The following is a 20,035-nucleotide window of genomic DNA, read 5'->3' on the forward strand; positions in this document are numbered from 1 at the left end:
GTTTTCGTGAGTTTGGAGCTCGGCTGTCACATGTCGGTTCATTTCAAAAATTTTGAAGATTACAAAACAGACCTAGATTGAAAACTTTGAATTCACTGAAGTTTCAAAAATGAAGTTTTAAAAGTGATCCGACGATTGACAGCCGAGATCCAGACTCCTGAAAAAGGTCAAAATCAACTAAACAACACGTTTTGTAAAAAATTCTACAATTTCTTATATTCTTCAAATTTTCATTTCGAACAATATTTCAAATCTCTTAATTACTTCAAAAAAACAAAACAACTACAGGGAAATTACAAAAAAATTAAATACACGAAAGCAGGAAAAAACGGGTATAAAACAATGTCATAAAAATCTGTGAAAAAAAATTGAATGGCATTGGAAAAAGAGCACACGGGAAAGAATCGGTTCGAAAAAGTACACATAATAATTTTTTGACTACAATAGCACACATTTTTATGGGGAAAGAGACTTGAGGTTTTTTGGCGAACAAAAACAAAAGATGAATTAAAATGAATAAAATGATATGTTAAAGAAAATGAAAGTGAGATGCAGGGTGCGACTAGAATAAGGGATGGTGGAGTATCATAAAGATCGGCCAGATTCTCTACGACACTAAAAGAGAGTAGGTATAGTGAAGTGATAATTATATACAAAACAAAAAAAACTAAATCTATTAAAAATAAAGCATATTATAGAAGTTATATTTTTTGGAGTTATTTTAAAAGAATTTTCCAAAAATTAAATAATTAATACTTATGGGAAAATCGAATCCGTTTCGGATTCATATGAGGTGGAATATGTGGGCTGGCTGGTGGCACGGATCGCTTTCTAGAGCCAGGTCTTCTGTTAGTAATGAAGTACTCCCGCATATTTTTTGACACTTCGCTCAAATGCTTCAACTCCTTATGGGTGTGCAGGAATCCCACATAATTCGGATCAATGGTTCGTTCTGACATACGGCAGGATGATGTTGATGATTTATCTTGCTCGTCAGAAGATACCAACTCATTTATGATGTTTCGATTTTCCAGGATACCACGACGCGATTTGAAGGGGCGGACTCTGGAAACATTAAAGTTTAAGAAATAATTATGTTAAAATTTCAAAGAAACTTACTGTGGTTGCATTTCAAATTGTTCTTGCAGTTTATTAAATCGTTGTGAAACAACAAACTTCAAAACTCCGTCAATCGAACCAGCACGTGTCAATGTTTCATGATCAAGTTCAAAACATAGGCGATCTCCTTTGGTTTGTACTGATTTCGGTCGCATTTCGATTCTGATCTTATCACTGTTGCTATCCATCAACAAGTTGATCACACAAGATCCCGACACTGCTTCAATAATTCGACCGCGCGATTTCATTGGAGTGAAATTGAAGTGTAGGTCAGCCAGGAAGACGAACGGTTCACGAACCATTGAAACTACAAGATGATGGTCGAAAACGACAAACGTTGTTCCGATGAGCGATGGATTAATTGGGCATGGAACGGCTTTCTGCTTACTGAGCTGCATGTAAAGTTGGTTGAGGCAGTCCAAATCCGCACCAGCATCAGTTTCAACATCTGGATTGGAGACAAATGCAGTGTACAGCATGATGACGTCGGTGTCGTTCATTCTTGTCACATCGGTACGATCAACGATTCGATTTCCTTTCGCAATTTCGTAGAGTCTAATGAAAGCTTGATGTTGGTGATAAGTTTTCATTTTCGGATCCATTGCACCATGTGGCATCATTCTTTCGAATTTCGCAAAGAATCCGTCGCATTGGGTGTAGAAGGCATTGTACAGATTCAGTTCAGCGGATTCACCTTTTGGTCTCAATGTGGTCGACTGCTCGAATACATCAATTGGATTGTAGAAGTTCTTCATCAATTGCTCATTGAAGGTTCTTGAATCAAAACCATCCGGTACAGTCTCTCCAGAATCGAATCGTAACAAATCGATGGTATCTTTATGAACACTTTGATTTATCCATGGGTAATCATCAAATACTTTTTCAGCAGATTGTGGAACTCGAATCTGAAAAATTGAATTGATTCAATATTATATTGGTCTACTCACTCTTTCAATCGCATAACGTCCAAGGGTGGCAATATGACAGTCCATCTCTGATTTTTGGCAGAACTCACTGAAATTTTATGATCTTTAATATGTTATGTCAAGCAAACATACCTCAGCTGACGAAGCTCATGAATTTGCCGCTTCATGGGTTCAATGTTGAAAAAGGAATTCATAACCGTTGGTAGGTCTATTTTCATTCTGGCAAGCACAGTTCGAATTTTTGTCAAATCTCCTTTGTGCTCAGCATGATGGAGAGCGTATGGTGTGAATGTATGCTTGCTGATTTGGTGGAGAAGATGCTCAAAGAGATGGAGATTCAGGTTGAACACTTTTTGATAGATCATATGGAAATACTCAAACTGGGCTTCGTTGAAGCGAAGACGTCTCTGAAAAAAATTATAAATTAAAATTTATCTGTATATAGCAAACAGCCACTCACGTTTGCAGCAACATGATTTTTCGCAGCTCGCATTGTTCTTTTGATATATTGCATAAACGCATAATACTCGTGCATCAATGCTGATATCGGTTGGCCTCCTTGGAACTTTTTGTCTTCGTCAAATCTCGGAACGTTTTCTTTGTCCTGTCCGTATACTCTCATCAAGCTATGTTGTTTCAAATGCTCTTGGATTTTGATATATCTTGTTTTACAGTACTTGGCTGTTGGTTCTTCAGCTGCTGGGCCCAATGTAAATAGTTCGAGAAGGAGTCGGAAGTTGTTGGCTTCGCTGATGTTGTGAATTCCTTCAAAGAGTCGAGTGTCCATTGTTTCCGAGTCCAACCGAACGTCTTTCTAAAATTTTGGGAAATTTTTATTTTCTCGAATCATCTTAAAAGTACTTACTTCAATGTTAAGTTCTTCAATCATTGTTTGCTTGGCCTTCTCCATTTTCAACTTCGCGTGATTTTCAAGATCCGTGAGATCTATCAGGGACTGTGTTGCTGTCAGGCCTGGACGATGTTTAACTTCAAATGCCTTTCTGTACGAGTCCACACTTTTTGATCTCCACGTTCTCATCTTTTTGGGCTTATCCAACGTAATCTTTCCTTCCTTGAGACGCGAGAAACGTTTATACAGTTCTTTAGCATTCTCCACGATGTTCGGTTGCACTTTGCTGACGATCAACGGGTTGCCAAACTCATCTACACTATTCTGGAGTGAATCTGTTGAGCTGCCAGATGAATCAGAATTAGTGGTGGATTCTTGACTGCGTTCTCGAATCGTTTGTGGAACGTTTGCAAAACATTTCCTAATCTGGGCATGCATGGTTTTTCTAGCCACAATTCGAAGTTTTGCATCATGGGTTGTGTAGGCGGGATTCTTAACTTCATATACTCCCTTCGGACGTTTATCCTCATCGACCAAAACCAAAACTGAGCTCGGACCATGCTCACAAACAAATCGACCTGTTAATCGCTCAACACCATTCAGTTCTTTCTTGATATTACAATGGGTGTAGATGAATTTGTCGTCGTAGTGATCCTGATGGAAAATGCAAGTACACTTTTTCACAAAAATGACCGTTCCGTCTGTACAAGCACCACAAAAGCCACCAGGAAGACCATCATCGTGCCAGTCTTCAGCGATTCCTTCGGCAAATAAGGACCCCATGAACCAGAGATGTCGGTAGATTTTGATATTGAATGGTAGCTCTCCTTCGGACACTGAAAGTTGAATATTCGAAACTTTGATTTTGAGAGTTAGGTCACTTACAGTATTGTTTGTACAGCTCCAAATCTCGGTATTTATCCAAATCAGTGAAAAACTCAATGGCTTTCTTCGGCGGGCCGAATTGTCGGGGCACTGTCCATTGCATTTTGCGGAATTCCGTTTTGCACATTATTTCATGAGGGAAGCTGTTCAAAATTGTGTCCTCATACGCCTGGTACTTTCTTGGTTCAATTGAAATGCGTGTGTACTTAAACCAGTCGTGTTTGTATTCAGGAAACTCTTCTGGAAAACGTTTACCGCGAGCGTCTCGAGACATAATGTAGACTGAAAGAAAATTGGTATTCATTGTTGAAAGTTCAAATAAAGCACTTACTTTTGAACTCAGAATCAAGGATGTGTGGACGCTGAATTTTTTTATGAAGTCCGGTCATGATTTTGATTCCTCCCGGGAAGACTGAGATTCTTCTCTCAATTGCTCTCCAAAGATTATTGATGAACATATCAGCAGAAGGTGGAATATTGTTATTCAGCGAGTTCTCTTTCTCAATCTCTTCTCGTCGTTCTATCAAATAGCGAATCTTCTTTTCATACTTTTCTTTTTCCGATGATATGTTGTATGATCCAGACACGTAAACTGTACTTTGTTGCTGGCACACCTCTCCTAGTTGCCCGATATTCTGCACAAATGGATGTTGATAAGGCGAGACCACATGTCTTACTGTAGCTGAAGCTTCAGCATCTTTCCCATTATTTTTATCGATTACAAAGTCCTTTGTGACATGTAGCGTTGGTGTTCGTGGCGTTAGTGTTCGCGGCGTTACTTTCCTCGGCGAAAGAAGATTAACATCGTCCGGAATGATAATTTTGATAGGACTTTCCTCATCGTCCTCCTCTTGGTCAGATGTTGCAGGCATTGGAGACATGATATGATATTGACGACGTTTCCAAGCAATAGCGTTCATTGCATTTGACCTCATGTCTTCGATTTTACTTTTACCCTTTTCCACCAAGTACTGGTACCAATTGACAATGGCTGTGATTCGAGAAAACTGTTGGGCGTTTTGTTTCAAAATAAACTCGTTCGTCGTGTTAACAGTAGGCTGCTTGTACTCCGTCATGTTAACGCAGCATCTTCCAATGGTTACTTCCTCATATCTCCATTTTGCAACCTGACTTTTCTTAACGCCACAGTGCACTGAGAGCAGCGGGACAAATTTGGTTGCAATGAATCGGAAGGCCTCACGAATTTTGGTCTCATCATCCAGTTCGTCCTTGAAAACTTGATCCAGTTGTAGTTTGCAATAGACTCCCATAATAAATTCGTAGAGCTCATCAATAAGATCACATGCTTGTCTGAATCCGTTCCACTTGCAAAGTTGTTTCAAATTGAGAGGACTTCGATTGGCTTGATGGAAAACGACTCCTAGTTGTGCTACTCGATCAATAACACCTTTCAAATCCGGATCGTTGTTGTCGATTTCAATTACTTCCCCTGGCATACGCAATGGTGACTGTTCGCGACGCCCACAAGGATCATACATACTTCCAGTGAGCAGAACACAAGAGGCTGCATAAACACCGACTGCATATGGGACACCAGCTTTGCGAAAGCTTCTTCGTCTTACGATATAGTTTCGGAATTCATTTCGATAAAGCTGCTCATTCTGCGCTTCCAACGCGTTTTCAGACATCTCGATTAGTCTCCAAAACGTGGAACGCAAGGCGACCATTGGATGGAAACATCTTCCTTTGTATGAATTCTGGCTTTCATCACCGTCTTGGCTGTCAACGGAAGGAGATCTTGACCAATGCGTTGCTGTAAGATCTGTTTGACCAGTTTCATAGGCTTCCGGAAGAAGCTCATCAGGTCCATCGGCGTCATCAGATTCTGATAATGAGTCCGCAAGGATTTCACTTTCGGGTTCTGGTGATGGTTCATATTCCGGCGAGAATGCGGCGTTGGACACTGGTGATTCGGATCCAGAACGTTTTGGGTCTGAGTTCATGTACTTCTTGATCCGATGTTTCATATCACTGGAGAGGTGCTTGACAATTTTCTTCATGTCCAGAACAAACTTGTAGTCGTTGAATGTAGGACAGTAATGAATACATTTGGCGATGTTGTCGTATAAATCATTGTCGGAGTTTTTCTGAGCGAAACGGTTCTGAACAATAAAAATTAATGGGAGTGAATGTCATGAAAACCATACCTTGTCGAAAAATCGGGAGAAGTATGCTGTGAAGACTCTCAGATTGAAATTTCGTGTTTTCCTCAGGAACGCACCAAACTTCTAAAAATTAGGAAATTAGTTTACAGCAGAAAACATCAAATACACTTACGTCTTCAGATTCTCTTATCACTAGCATCACAGTTCGTGAATACAATTTTTCCTCCGCAATTGCAATCATTTCTTTATCGAGCTTCTGGGCCAGTCTGTAGAGACTTGTAGTGACAGTTTTCGGTATCTTCACTGCAGCCAACGATTTGGCGGTTTCCTCTTCTTGACGGCGTTTCATTTCGGCAAGTTCTTTTTGTCTTTGAAGCCACATTGCTTCCATCGTTTTCTCCTCTTCCGACCGCTTCTTCTCTCGTTCCAAAACTTTCAGTCGTCGAGCTTCGTGTCTTTGACGATCCAACCGTCTCAGCTCTTCTTCTGATTCCGATTGGCTCTTCTCAGCATTTTTACGGCGCTTATCCTCTTCCAATTGTTTCTGTCTTTCCTTCTCAGCTGCTTCTTTCATAAGTGCTGATGACTCTCGGAGAATTGCTTGAATCCTCTCCATTTCAATTCTTTTCCTCTCTCGCTCATCCTTCTCTTTCAGAAGTTTAGTCGCCACTGCTTCGTCCAACTTTTCTTTTTCAATTGCAGCTTTACGGCGTTCCTTCTCTTTAAGCAATCTAGCTGCTTCGATTTCTTGCATCCTCTTGCGCTCACGTTGTTCTTCCTCTGCTTTACGATCTTTTGCGGCCTCTTCAGCTTCTTCTTCTTGAATCCGCTTCCTGATCCATTCTTTTGTTGGCACATCACCTCCAGCTGCTTTCAGTTCTGCAATATATCTTTGCTCTTTTCGAAAAGCCGTTTCCTTTTCCGAGTGCTTCAGACGATTTAGTCTTCTTGCTTCTTCTCTCTTATGCTGAGCTTGCAAGCTTCGTTGATCATATCGAATGAAGCCTTGTCTCTTGCTCAAATTCTTCATTCTCTCCGTCTCATAACGCTCGTTTTGTAGGGCAATGTGTCTGTCTTTTTGATTTCGGATTTTGGCATCGAGAAGTCGTCTTTCATGAGGCAATAGTGACATATAGTTGATATAACTCTGATTTACACTCTCCCGAAGGTTTCGCTTTTCTTCTTCCATCATTGTTCTACCAGTCATTTTGACTCGCGTCAAAATCTCCATCGCTAAGTACGAGAGGGCTGGAAGACCAAAGTTTGTCGGTTTCAGATTGTCTGTTGTGAGTCGCTGCATGATACGTCCTCGTTGTGCAATACGTGCCACACCATTTGCTGCACGAGTACTCGAGTGCTCGGCTGCTACAGTAAACGTGACCATCTCTTTCAACAAGTCACCAATGCTATCAATTTTTGCTGAATCTCCTTTCTCGAAAACTTTTGGAACTTTGAATCGTTTGTACCCGTTAACTCGGATTGCCTCTGAAAAAGGAAACACTGTTATTTTGTTAATAAACTTTGAATCACTTACTCTTCGTCTTTGTGATTTCTTGGCCAAGTTTGGGCAGATTACCATGATAGCATTCAAGCATTTCTTTGAATGCAACACCTTCCAAAGCCAACATTCTGTAACGGAGTAGATGTTTCTTGACGTGGCGATTCATTTTTCTTTTCTTCCGTTGCGCGATTGGGTGCACGATATAATTGATTCTTTGACGATGGAAGCCAGATACTTTGTCGAATTGGTAGTCGGTGTAATAAATATCAGCAAAGATGGATTCTGAGGATTGGGACCTTGTGAGCTTTGGAATGTTGTCTTCGTAGTTCTCATCGCCGCTCAAATAATTTTCATAATCTGATTCGATGCTGAAAATTAATTTTATCTCTTGATATGCAAATTTTAGAACTTACTCAGATGCCATGTACAGAATATCAAAGTCGTGTTTCTTAAGACCCTTGTCAACTTGTGTCTCTGGTTTCCTTCCTGGCTTCTTCCTTGCTGGCTTTTGCGGCTTATTCTTCACTTTCTTCGGCTTTGGAATCTGATAGATCTTGTTTCTGACTTGCATCAACTCCTTCCTGGTCATTACTGTCGTGCGAAGACGAACAGTCTTTTTTGGTGCCTCTTGTGGTGTTACCGTTGGACAACGAGGAGTGTCAGCGATCAAATTTGTTATGACCTGCTCTTCAGGAGTCATTGGACCATGCACAATCAATCTTTCAAAGTTCTTCTTGTATTTAAAGTTATCGAGATGAACGAGTATTTCCGATGGTGTCATTGGAATATGCATATGCAACACTTCTCCTTTCCTGGTGATTGCTGCCGTGTTTTCTTGATCATCGATGTGAGCTCGGGTGTGTTCCAAATCGAATTTTCTATTGTCTTTAATGATTTTGGATCCACCGCAAATGATGAAATATGCTGACAAGTAGTCCTCGTTGGTTTTCTCCAGGCCCCAATTGTAAAACTCGCGCTTGCCACAACTGTTCATGTAATATTTAGGGTTTATACCCTGCTCCAGCATCTGAAAGAAAAACGAAGGTGACTTGAGCATTCTTATGTATTTTTAGAGACAATCCAACTAGCAAATCGCTGCGGCCGTGACAGTCTAAAATACTGTAGTTTTCCAGGACATTTCCGCTACAAAAAAAAACCCGTAAGGAAGTTTCATGCTTGCTCACTTTTGAGTTCATAAATTGATTAAAGACGCATGGAATTTCTTGCAAAGGTCTCTGCACGATGGGTCGTGGCCTAGCAGAATCTTAGAAAACCTCAGCATTCTTGGCTGCCGCGGCGGCAACGAATTGCTCATTTACTTCGCTCTGCATAAAAACTAAAAACCAGCAAGTTGCTGTTTTACTTCTTCAATAATAAAACTCACCAAGTGCACAATCTCCTTTAACGTCACAGCCTTGTAAAATGACGGATTTCGAGTTAACGAATCAAACACCGGCTTGTTAATTCGAAGGACCTCGGCTAGATGCAAGTTGTAAGCGGTCACGGTGTCGAACGCAATTCTCAAGCGAAGTTCCCATCTGCAAAGGATGCATTTATTTATTTTTCCTGTCTGAGAGCTATTCAGATGAGTTTAGAACTCCAGAAAATGTCGTGAAGAAGATTTTCTGATTTTTTCTTGCCGGCAGGACTTTTTGGAGCTCTCAGCTCGTATGACTAATAAAAAACTCACTTCTTGATATCCACATCAAGTGGGAAAAATTGAAAATTGAACATATCCACCAAATATCGTCTGTTGGTGTATCTCTTCAGTTTGTCCACATTGCAACGTCCAATTTTTTCCCAAATCAGCCAAAAACCATGAATATGCTTTCCAAGACAATGAAAGTAGTAGAGCTCGGAATCGGTGATAGTGCCAACTTTGAATCCTTGCCATGGTTTTATGTCGCGGCTGAAAAAATGAGGAATATGAATTTGTTAAGAACACATATGTGCATTGTCCGCAAACACTGCGCCGCCGTGTTGCGGACACATGTGTTGCCAAATAACAAGAAACGAATCAAAGAAAGATAGCTGAAACCAATTCGATCAAAACATAATCTTCTCTAATTCTATTTCTTGAATTTTGGCGCTTTACATTTTGAATGTATGTATAAATTTTGTCCTTTAACTTCTGTTTTACTGTGTAATACTGTAATATTCCAAATGTAATATTTTGATATTCAACACTTACTATGTAATATTAAAATATTCCAACTGTGCCTCTCGGAATCGAGCTGCCAGATAGAATTTTTTGTTCTCCACGGTTACGGCGCTATATGGATAATATCCGCACTGCATGATTGGGGGCACATAGACGTATGGAATGTCCGATGAGCGAGTGACACGTAGTGAGATGAACGCTTTTCCAAGGTAGAATTCACGAACGAAATAGGAGGTATCTAAGATGATGTCATCGGTTGTGCGTCTCTGAAAATAGAAAGTTAGCTTCGGAATTCAGAATTAGGAAAACATTTAGAACTCACTCTTGTCATTGGCTTCAGATAATACTTGCGAATGACTTGTAGTGGCGCATTGCTCTTTGGGCAGAACGACCAGTGGTTCTTGAATAGGTATGGATCGTCAATGATTCGATATGGCGTATAACACGTAATTCGAGTTGTCCTGATTCCTCCTTTACGTTTCAATTTCTCATCGGGGGTATCCTTGGGCCACCAGGACATTTGGAATTTCAGTCGCTTCTGTTTGCACGAATGTTTCTTCATGGTTCTGCCAAAGTGTAGCATCTTCACCGAGTTATCGTAATCGACACCAACAGCTACAAGTTCATCATGGTGTTTGGACGACTTCTGCATCATGGTTTTCGAAACGTCAAGGTAACTTTCAACGGTTTCCGCAACAGTATATTCTGGCACATTGCGTTTTCCTTTTTCAGGCTCTCGATGATACTGCGGAACTATGTGATTGCTGATTTGTCTTGTAACTCGCGTTCTTTTTTGATGGAGAGCTCGGTATTTCTTTATGGTAAGAGCTTTCATCTTGTATTTCACCGGACGAGGTCTTCCATAGACGATGTGGATGAATCGCCTCATTTTGTGTCGTCGTGTACCTACATCCATTGGGTCTTTTTCTTTCTTCAATCGACGACGAGTGCGTTTCTTTGGTGGCGCTTCTTCTTCATCGATGACTACGCTTGGTTCTCTGGAAGGCGTCCTTGATCGTCTGTTTTGCTTTTTCGACTTCTTCTCCGATCTTCGTGACTTTGGTGGCCTTGTAGCATCTCGATCACTCCGATTTGGAAAAACTTCGATGATATCACTATCCTCACTCCCTCCTGAAACCTGGATTTCTCGAGGTGGCGTCTCTTCCTCATCATCTGCTCCCTCGTCCTCTTCAACAACAACGCTTAACACCTTTTTCGAGAGCTGAGCTCGTTTCCTCCGCTGCTCATTCTGGCTTGAACTGGTGGCACAACCAGAATCGTGGCCAGAATTATGTTTACCTTGAGCCATTTTTTGGTTGGGGCTTTTCACAGTTCTGATGAACTCAGGAGAGCTGGAATCTTGACTTCTTGAACCTGAATCTTGGCTTTCCTCATCATCAGTTGCAAGGACAGCACGATTGTATTTGGTATTCAACATATCAACGCTTGAAACGACTTTTGGGTGGTGAGATTTTTCTATCTTCTGCTGAGGGCGTTGTTGAGGTTTTTTCGATTGTTTCGGAAGTACTGGTTGGAGAAATTCGGGAGAGTTTGAATACCGGTCAACAGTTTTCTGCTTCGATTGAGTTTCTGATTGTGAACTCGAATTTTGAAGTATAGATGTTATTTCTTGCTCACGAGGTGTTAATTGTTGGAACGAAGACTGCGGTATAGATTGCTGGTAGTGATCAACGGAAGCCGAGAGCTTTGCCAACGATGTTGGATATGTTGTAGCCGGTGGTGAATCTTCATGTGAAGATAGTGATGATTGGTGGCTTGATATCGGATGACGAAACGTCACCGAATGTTTTGGGCCTGATTTGGGGGAACGAGGATAAATTGGAATCAATTTTGCTGATGGATTCTGATGAAAGGAGGTGGAAGCACAGGCATCGCTAGTTGGTGGCTTTTGGATTGACTTCTGGATTGGCTTCTGAATCGGAGAATGGCTAGTGGAGAGCCTTGACTTTTCATGACTAACGGGATTTGATTTTTTAGGACTTGGAACTGCCATTGATGGTGGGCGATTCCGCACAAAATGCTTCTTCGGTGAAACGTACGCCGTCTGAAGACTAGCACTGGCCGATGCTTGTGGTCTTTGCCGACGATCGTTTACTGTCAAAATCGCGTCAAGATCTCTGTCTTTTTGCTGCTCACGCTTTCTTCTTTCTCCGTCCTTTTGTTTTTTGTGTTGTTGATTTAGCTTTTGCTTGGGTTGCGCTGGTGATGGAACTACAGTAATTACTGCCACTGATTCTTGTGATGATGATTCACTGAGCTGTCTGGTTCTTCCTGTTTTGTCCATTATTTTTGTTAGATCTGAAAATATTTACTTAATGATTTGCAGAGTAGAAAATTGTGATATTTAATCTAAAGGCTAAAGATTCACCTTATTAGTAGTTGGAGTAAAATGTGGTGGTAGACTTGGTTGCTTAATTCAACATTTTTTGAATCGAATCTGAAGAATTAGGAGTTGAAATCAACGAAAGTATGTTTCAATATTTCTAAGACTCACCTGTTTTTCGGGAAAAACAAATTGAAATGTAGAAATGTGGTGTCGTTGACAACAATGTTGGCAATCAACGTCGTATCTGAAATATTACATTTTCGAAACTGATTGAATAAACGGAAATTGAAAAGTTGAGCAAAGGAAATGTATACTCTAGGAGAAGTAGCTACTATGTAACAAGTGCAAAGGGCTTCTATACGAAGATTGTGGAGATTAGGTTCTCAAGATTCAGTTTTCTCAATGGGAGATAATCGAATGAATAATATATATATATAAACAGAGTAGCGCTTAAGAGAAATATACACCGGAAGTGGAAGAAAATGAAAAGAAACACTACTTTTTCTTTTTTTTCCTGCTGAAGTTTTATTGGTCTAACGGAGCAAACACTTAGTTTTAGAGTGAAAATAAGAGTACTGAATATTGAAAAAGTAATAAAATTTAGAAATTGAGAAAACTAACTGTAGTTATAATAATATGACTATTAGACTAGACTCCGCCCAATATTTCCCGTAAAGTGATATTGATGCGTGGGGGTGTCCTCCCACAATAGTGTGAAAAACGGGCCATAGACAATATTTTGAAGTGTGAAAACATTACTTGAACCTCACTGACCTTATGAGAATGAGCGAAGAAAGACTAAGAGCAGGAATTTAAAGGCACATTTCCATGATTTATGGTCCTTATTCTACGTTTCAGAAACTCAGAGTCGTTAAAATATTTTCAATTACAGCGAAAACCTAATTGCATTATCAACTAGTATCATTCAACTCCTTCTACAGTAGCATAGAAAAAAAAGAAATGAATGATTAAGTTAAAAATTGAGGTCTAAGAATTTTTAAAATGAAGAACCTAAATTTTTGTACGGTAGTTAGAAAACTCTAAGTCCTATTTATTCAAAAATTCTAATTAATAGTGTTGTCATTCACCTTTCAAAACTCAGATCACTATACTACATGTGACTAATCAATATTTTTGCAGTGGGGCGCGTTTGCTCAAGGTCGCCAAACAAAAACCCTGGCCTGAAAACGGCAAGTAATAGTTTTCGTGCAAAAAAAACCAATTGACTTTTCAAAAATAGGGGATTGAGCAAATTCGACCACTGTCTATTAAACCAAAGGCTTTGATCCAAGCAAAGATTCTATTAGTTTTTAGCCTTAAAATAGCAAATAAGAATTTTTGACAAAAACTAATCTTCTTTTAGAACCACATTGAGCAAATTTGACCACTATCCATAATACCAAAAGCGAAACTCAAAGCAAGTTTTGATACCTAAAACTAGACATCGTCAACAACTCCTGCCTAACATTTTGTTCCTGGCGTTCGTTTGTTTTTGGGGTTCCACTAGAGATTTTGTTGATTCGGAGCATTTTTAACCACTAACAAGCGGAGGAAGGCGATGCGTAAATAGGTACAAAGTGGTACTAGATGATGTTCAAAAAGTGAGAGCAGAAACTGATAGATATTTGAATCACAGCTGGATGTTTTGAGATGTTACATTGATGACAGAGGAGGAGGAGAAGGATGAGAAGAAGAAGATTAATTGAAGGAAGGAATCGGAGAGAAAAGAAGTATAGGAGATGATGATCTTCATGGGAAAAAAAAGAAAAAAAAGTAGTCGGACAGTGTTCCAAACATTACAGTTTCACTTTCATAACCCTTCACTCTGTCTCGTCCCTCAAAAGCCAGTCTACTCCCTCTCACTCTCTCTGGCGCGCGCGCCCGAGTCGCCAGGCGCTGAGTCTCTCTTGGCTAGACGAAAATATTTGAAAGGATGGTTGGCGCCGAGGAGAGGCGCAGGGAGAGGAGAAGAAAAACGAAAAAGAAGGAACTGGGAGATAGCGAAGCGTGTAAGGCACCGAATGGGACAGGGTAGGAAGAATGAAAGTGAAAAATAGTCGCCTTTGGGAAAAGGGAGAATAGGAAGGATTTAGAAATGAGAAATGAAGAAAAAGAGAGAACTGCCTTCAATTTTGAATTTCAATTTTAACGTATTAAATTAAAACCAACCTGTTCGTCTCACTCCTCGCTTTGTTTACTCTCACCAAAAGTTTTCAGAGAGTCGCCGATGATAAGATAGTATCTGAAAGTCTTCGTCGTGACAACGATAACCTGTAATAGAAAACAATTGTTGCGTAGTGGAGTGTCGAACGAAAGAAAAAGAGAGAGAGAGAAAGAAAAGGGGCGACTCGGCGAGTGGGGCTGTCATCAGAGAAGCGTCCACAAAGAGGAGATGGTTCAAGTCAAGGGAGAGAGAAGAAAAAGGGGGGAGATGGCCCCGAGAGAAAGAGCCTATGTGTACTTGAGGACATGCGAAAGGATCTTTTCACGATTGGAACAAGAAGGCGGCGTAAATTATTCAGAAATTTTGATGGGAGGATTCTAAATGGGCTCCAGCGAGAGTTAATGAAATTTGTAATCGATTTTCGAAGTTTTGACTTTTTCAAAAATAACTTGATTTTCTAAACTTCAAAACCTAGAAATCGACACTTATGAACAATAAACAGTACTGGTCAATTTCAGTTCAATTTTGGCATTTTCAAAAATCTGAATATTGGTTGTCAAATTTCCTGTCATTTTGAAATTTTTGGAGGGTGTAAAACGGATCTAGATTGAAGCATTCACAGAATTGTTTGAAATATTCTAAATAATTCTACGAATGCAGAGTTTTTTATGGACCAGTACTGTATTTTTCATCATATCACGCAAACCTAGAAAATCATTATTCAAGAGTTAAAAGTCAGGGATGAATTATTGAAAAAAAAGTTCAACTTATAGGGTCATCCTAAAGATGTTAATCTCTCAAAACAAGCTCCTAATTACCGTAACAAAAGCTGGCTGTCACACCACACAGGTGTGCACAATTAAGAATGACCATCAACAGGTTGCGTGCGCGAACGAGCCCAACCAAAACCGATTGCGCAACAATCTTCCCAGATGCCTTCCCGATTCTTCACTCATTTGCCTCCTGTTGCGACTACCCAACGCCCCCTATTCTATTCATTTAACGTCGTGCCCTTCTTGTTCATTGCATCGATTGAGATATATTTTGCCAAGGGCAATATTCTCCAGGGTCACCGAGTATTGCGTCGATGGTCCGTTTTTGTTTGTGTAAGACACGATGGCATATTCTTGCTACGGTAGTTAGAAACAACAAAAACAAGAAGGGGGAAATAAAAGTTCAACGCGCAAGGTGATACGTATGTCTCCCTAGACCCATAACAATGTAAATGTATCCGTTTGGAAGTGTGAGCTTGGATCACACTATCCGGACATAAATATTCCATCTGTATTGGTATACTACTTCTTGGGAAGAAATAAGGTATGGTATTAGACGACAGGAAAACATTAAATATCGTATGCAAGAAGTACAGTATGACTTCTACCAAGTTTTTCAAGTTTTTTTTCGATAACGTCAAGGAACTGTAGAATATAGAGCTGTAAAAATGTGATCAACGTTAAAACCTATTTTTGTCAAAACTAACAGATTCATGAACATATGAATGCAGCCACCTTCACGGCTCAACCAAAAACTAACCCCTACAGTAACCTCAACACCTCTTCTGGTCATTGATCCTTCTTGTTTTTCTCACCTCTATCGATCTGTCCTCTTGCTCGTCTCCTTACGTCGTTGATGCACTCTTTTTTACCACACAAACCAACGTCTTGTTGCATTCCAGAGGTCAAACCGAGAGAGTACATGCGAGACAGAGAGATTTAGACAAAAGACTGGTAGTCGTGAACCACATATATGTGTGTCCTTCAATGACACACATTGATATAGGCAAAGGGAGAGCATCAGCACAGAATTAGAATATGGGTTAGGTCAGTTCATTTGGTTTTTGGGGTCACTGCCTGTAATGTATTTCTAATTCATAATGTCTCAATAAATATTGATGGGGAAGTGAATATCTAACGACGCATATGGGGATCACAAAAGAACAAACAAAAATTGGCTCTTTTCTAGTTTAGAGGTCCCAAAAAAAATAGAGGTCCCAAAAAAAATTAGAGGTCCCAAAAAGTTTAGAGGTCCCAAGAAAAAATAGTGGTCCAAAACTTTAAAATGCACAGATGCCGGAATAATGTACTAGAATTTGAATTGTGTAAGAATTTAAAGTTTTGAGGTCTTATAGCAAAATAATTGTTGATGATATATTTTATACTTCTAATAGGCTTAGGAATGCATATTTTCTGACAATTATCTAAGTCTGAGAGACAGCATAATCACGGAGTCATTACTGTGTTGCCCAAATTTTCCTCATATGTAAATTGGGGTTCATCAGCAAGATGCGAGAGAATTGGAGCTAAAATTGTTAGGAGTAGTCATATCATCCTATAAGATCCCAAAACTCAAACTACTCACACAGTTCAAATACTAGTACATTATTCCAACATCTGCGCATTTTTCGTATTTCAGACCTCTATTTTTTCTTGGGACCTCTAAACTTTTTTGGGACCTCTAATTTTTTTTGGAACCTCTATTTTATTTTGGGACCTCTAATTTTTTTCGGACCTCTAAATTTTTTGTGACCTCTAAACTAGAATAGAGCCCGAAAATTCTAGTCTCTCAGAAAATATTTTCAGCCAGCCAGATAGCAGTTCTGTTGAAGGTAGCTAGATGAGACGCAGGATGCAAAAAATAGACTACTCAGGAAGAAAAATATTTACATCGTTTTCACTTGAAAAAACAGATTAAAAAAAATAATAAACAGGAATTACTCGAAAAAATCAAAGTTTTATTTTTTTTACAGCAAAATCGTTACGGTGAAAAAAACGTTCTGACAATTCAGGTCTCTGCCATGTTGCAACAAGTCCTGCCCTTATTTTAGAATTTATAATAAATGACACGGCACTTGGAACTGGATTAGACGAGAACGAATATGTTCTAGAATATAAATATAGCATCTGGATCAAAAAGCTGTTGCTGAAATGTTGTAAGAATGTAAAAGTACATATGTACTATTTAGAATGCATGAGATTATGATATCAAGTAGGAGGCGATGAAGCAACTCATTCATTTATTAGAAACAAATGTTATGAGGGATATAGAACAATTCAGAGTAGTTTGGTTAGTTCCAGTACTTCAAAATTCATGCAGAATTTGCTGAAAAAAAATGTTTCGATCATTTTATTTTGAACTGGACCTCTTAGACAATTTGTTGGTAAAAACAATTCTCAGTAACCTACAATATGGTTTTAAAAAATTATGTATCATAACGTTCTCTTGGTTGAATTATGATGGATTTACAGTAAAAAAGTAAATTGCGCTATAAATTGGCTTGAAAATAAAATAATTAAAGAAATGAGGTTGTCTTATTTGAAAGCTGATGAAAATTCAAAAGGAAGCCCAATAGAAAACAACAAAGCAGAAAAAATCAAATTTTTACCGTATTTTCTTTAATAGAAGCCAAAAGCCGTCAACTTTGAGCTTAATTATCGCTATTCTTGTAACAAATATCAAAATTTTGTCAAGTGATAAATTGTTAACCATAATATCATTAGTAAATTACCAGTTGAGAGAGTTTTGATATTTTTCACAGGAATCGAGATAATTGAACTCAAAGTTGATGGTTTGGGTGGGCTTTTATTATATGAAAGCACGGTATAATAGACCAATTTCAGTTTCAGGAAGCTCTTCAAAATATCAAAAATAACGTTCACTCAGAAAAATAATTCAGGAAATCTCACAACACCTAGAAAACTTTACACAAAACTTAATGAAACTTGGAATGCATGAATTTAGATCACTTTTGTGTTTTGAGTTTTTCAACGGCGCTCGCTTACAACTTTTTAATGGAAGAGATTTCAATTCAAAGAGATTAGTAAGGGAATTTGACAGGAATACACATGGGTTACGGATTTAGCTAGATGTTGTGTTGCAGAAGATTTTCGGTTTGCATCCAACACGGATTTTATTTATAAAGCTCAATTTCAAACTTGCGAATTAAAAAAAATCACATTCCTAAAAATCAGTTTCACCTGAACATAGGATACATATTTCCAAGAACTTGTACTAAAACAGGTGCAGTTTTTCTAAAAAGATACTGAATCTGCATTTTTCTTCTCTACGTCTACACTGATACTAAAACAAACAATACTAATTATAAAAAAATGAGACACAAGATTCCTCTTGTTTCAGTTAATCGTAGTGTCTCAGTTTTTTGTTGTCTGAGCAACCATCGCTGTCTAGCTGACTCTGTTGAGTTTTTTATTTTCCTCCCACTGATACAATTACCTTTGTCTCAGAAGCCACATGAGACGTATCATATAATCTACGCTGTCTTCAAGTAGGGAAGCGGAGGTAAAGGTAACATCTCTAGAAAATGCAAACTTACAAGGGAACCATGTTTAGCCTTCATCTCAGATTTTTTTTCTAAATTTGCTCATTTATAGTTTCAAATACGGGCTTTCTTGTGGTGTATTTGGTTTTCTGCACAAATTTCTAGAAGCCGAGAAAATTCCATCTGAAAATATGTTGTTTTTTTGGTCTCCTCCTTCCCTTCCACTTTCCCCCTTTTCCTCTATACATTTTCCACTGTGGAAGAAACGAGCAGCAGTGGCCGAGTTTTTTCTTTGATGTTGGAGGAATGCTTTGAACTTTTCAAAAATCAAAACTATGTTTGCTCTATTATTTCAGTAAGAAAAAAGCTCGAAAAAGATAATTTCTGAAAAATTCTTGAAGCACTACTGAAAAGCCTACTCAAAATGTCAGTCGAAATCCCCCTATTTGATCATATTGGTTGCGGAACTGTTATAAATCAGTCAAGAAGTATGTAAATCTATGTTTTCACAATATTTGAGTGATATTGAGTGATTTTCGAAGGACTACGATTCATTGGAGTTTTGGAAGAAATCACTTTTGGAAGAGTTTTTGGAAGAGTTTTGGAAGAAATTTCGGATTTCAAAACGGATATAGGCTACAGAATCTTGTGAAAAGACTCATTTTATCATTTTTATGCGTTTAGAATTCATTTTAGCACATTCAAAAAATTTTCGAAAAATTGAAAATTTCGCAAAGGCAAAAATTTTTACCCATGGCAAAAATTTTTTCAAAAAAATTTTTTTTTGAAAAATGAGGAAACTTTGTCAGATTGTAGAGAAACCTCAATAATTGCGATTGACACTCAAACAATGCCAAAAAACTCCCATTAACCCTTTCAAAAACTCACTCCAAAAGTGAGAAATTAGTACTGAAATCACTTAAACAGCCCATAACTCGACTTCTAGAAATTTGTGCAGAAAACCAAATACATCAAAAGAAAGCCCGTATTTGAAACTATAAATGAGCAAATTTAGAAAAAATTCTGAGATGAAGGCTAAACATGGTTCTCTTGTTAGTTATACTTCCTTGTTATTAAAGCGACTCTGAAAGTGATAAATCTATTCGAGCTTTCTGACCAACTTTCAAACATAAATTGTAAGGGGAGCGATATCGAAATTTTTCAGAACAGGATCAAAATTTTTATTCAGAATATGAAAAATAAATATTCTCAAACGCATAATTGTTATTATGATTAAAATGAACTTTATATATTATTTATGGATCGGTACCCGCATTCTACTTTTATATCGTAAAAGTACATGACATATTCCAGAAAAAATTTATACTTTTGTCGCACTTTATTTGTAGCATCTTATCTTTTTGCGATAGCGCGACAAATGTGGTGCACTTTTGAAAGTGCGTTGATCCTTGTGAACACCTCAAACATCAATTATAAGCAGGAACGAAAATTCATCTTTTGACGATCTGAAATCAACATATGTATTATCTTACTCTATGCGTTTTTATCATGTTCATGTCACAATAGGTATTCGTTCATTTTCTACACACCATCTTACTGGGGTTCAATTTTTTATCTGTAATCTGTTTATCATGATTTTTTCTTTTTTCTTACAATTATCGAAATCGTAAATAAATAAATTAATGTATAAGGAATGGAGTTGTTCTGCTAATAATAATC

General features: G+C 38.5%; 1 protein-coding gene across 1 annotated transcript; it reads right to left on the minus strand.

The window, feature by feature from the left end:
- Positions 1-749: 749 nt before the first annotated feature.
- On the minus strand, positions 750-11,873 carry Cbr-sdc-2 (the record flags this gene model as incomplete). The annotated part of the gene is made up of 16 exons (XM_045239121.1): positions 750-1,065; positions 1,120-2,024; positions 2,067-2,133; positions 2,178-2,452; positions 2,506-2,859; positions 2,911-3,731; positions 3,781-4,062; positions 4,112-5,903; positions 5,949-6,029; positions 6,079-7,391; positions 7,441-7,775; positions 7,821-8,434; positions 8,792-8,945; positions 9,098-9,316; positions 9,599-9,834; positions 9,891-11,873. 16 exons carry the CDS (start codon positions 11,871-11,873, stop codon positions 750-752), a joined length of 9,747 nt encoding a protein of 3,248 aa, XP_045096162.1.
- Positions 11,874-20,035: the final 8,162 nt, after the last annotated feature.

The sequence above is a fragment of the Caenorhabditis briggsae genome, assembly GCF_000004555.2.
Source record: "Caenorhabditis briggsae complete genome, chrX, whole genome shotgun sequence".
NCBI lineage: Eukaryota > Metazoa > Nematoda > Chromadorea > Rhabditida > Rhabditidae > Caenorhabditis > Caenorhabditis briggsae.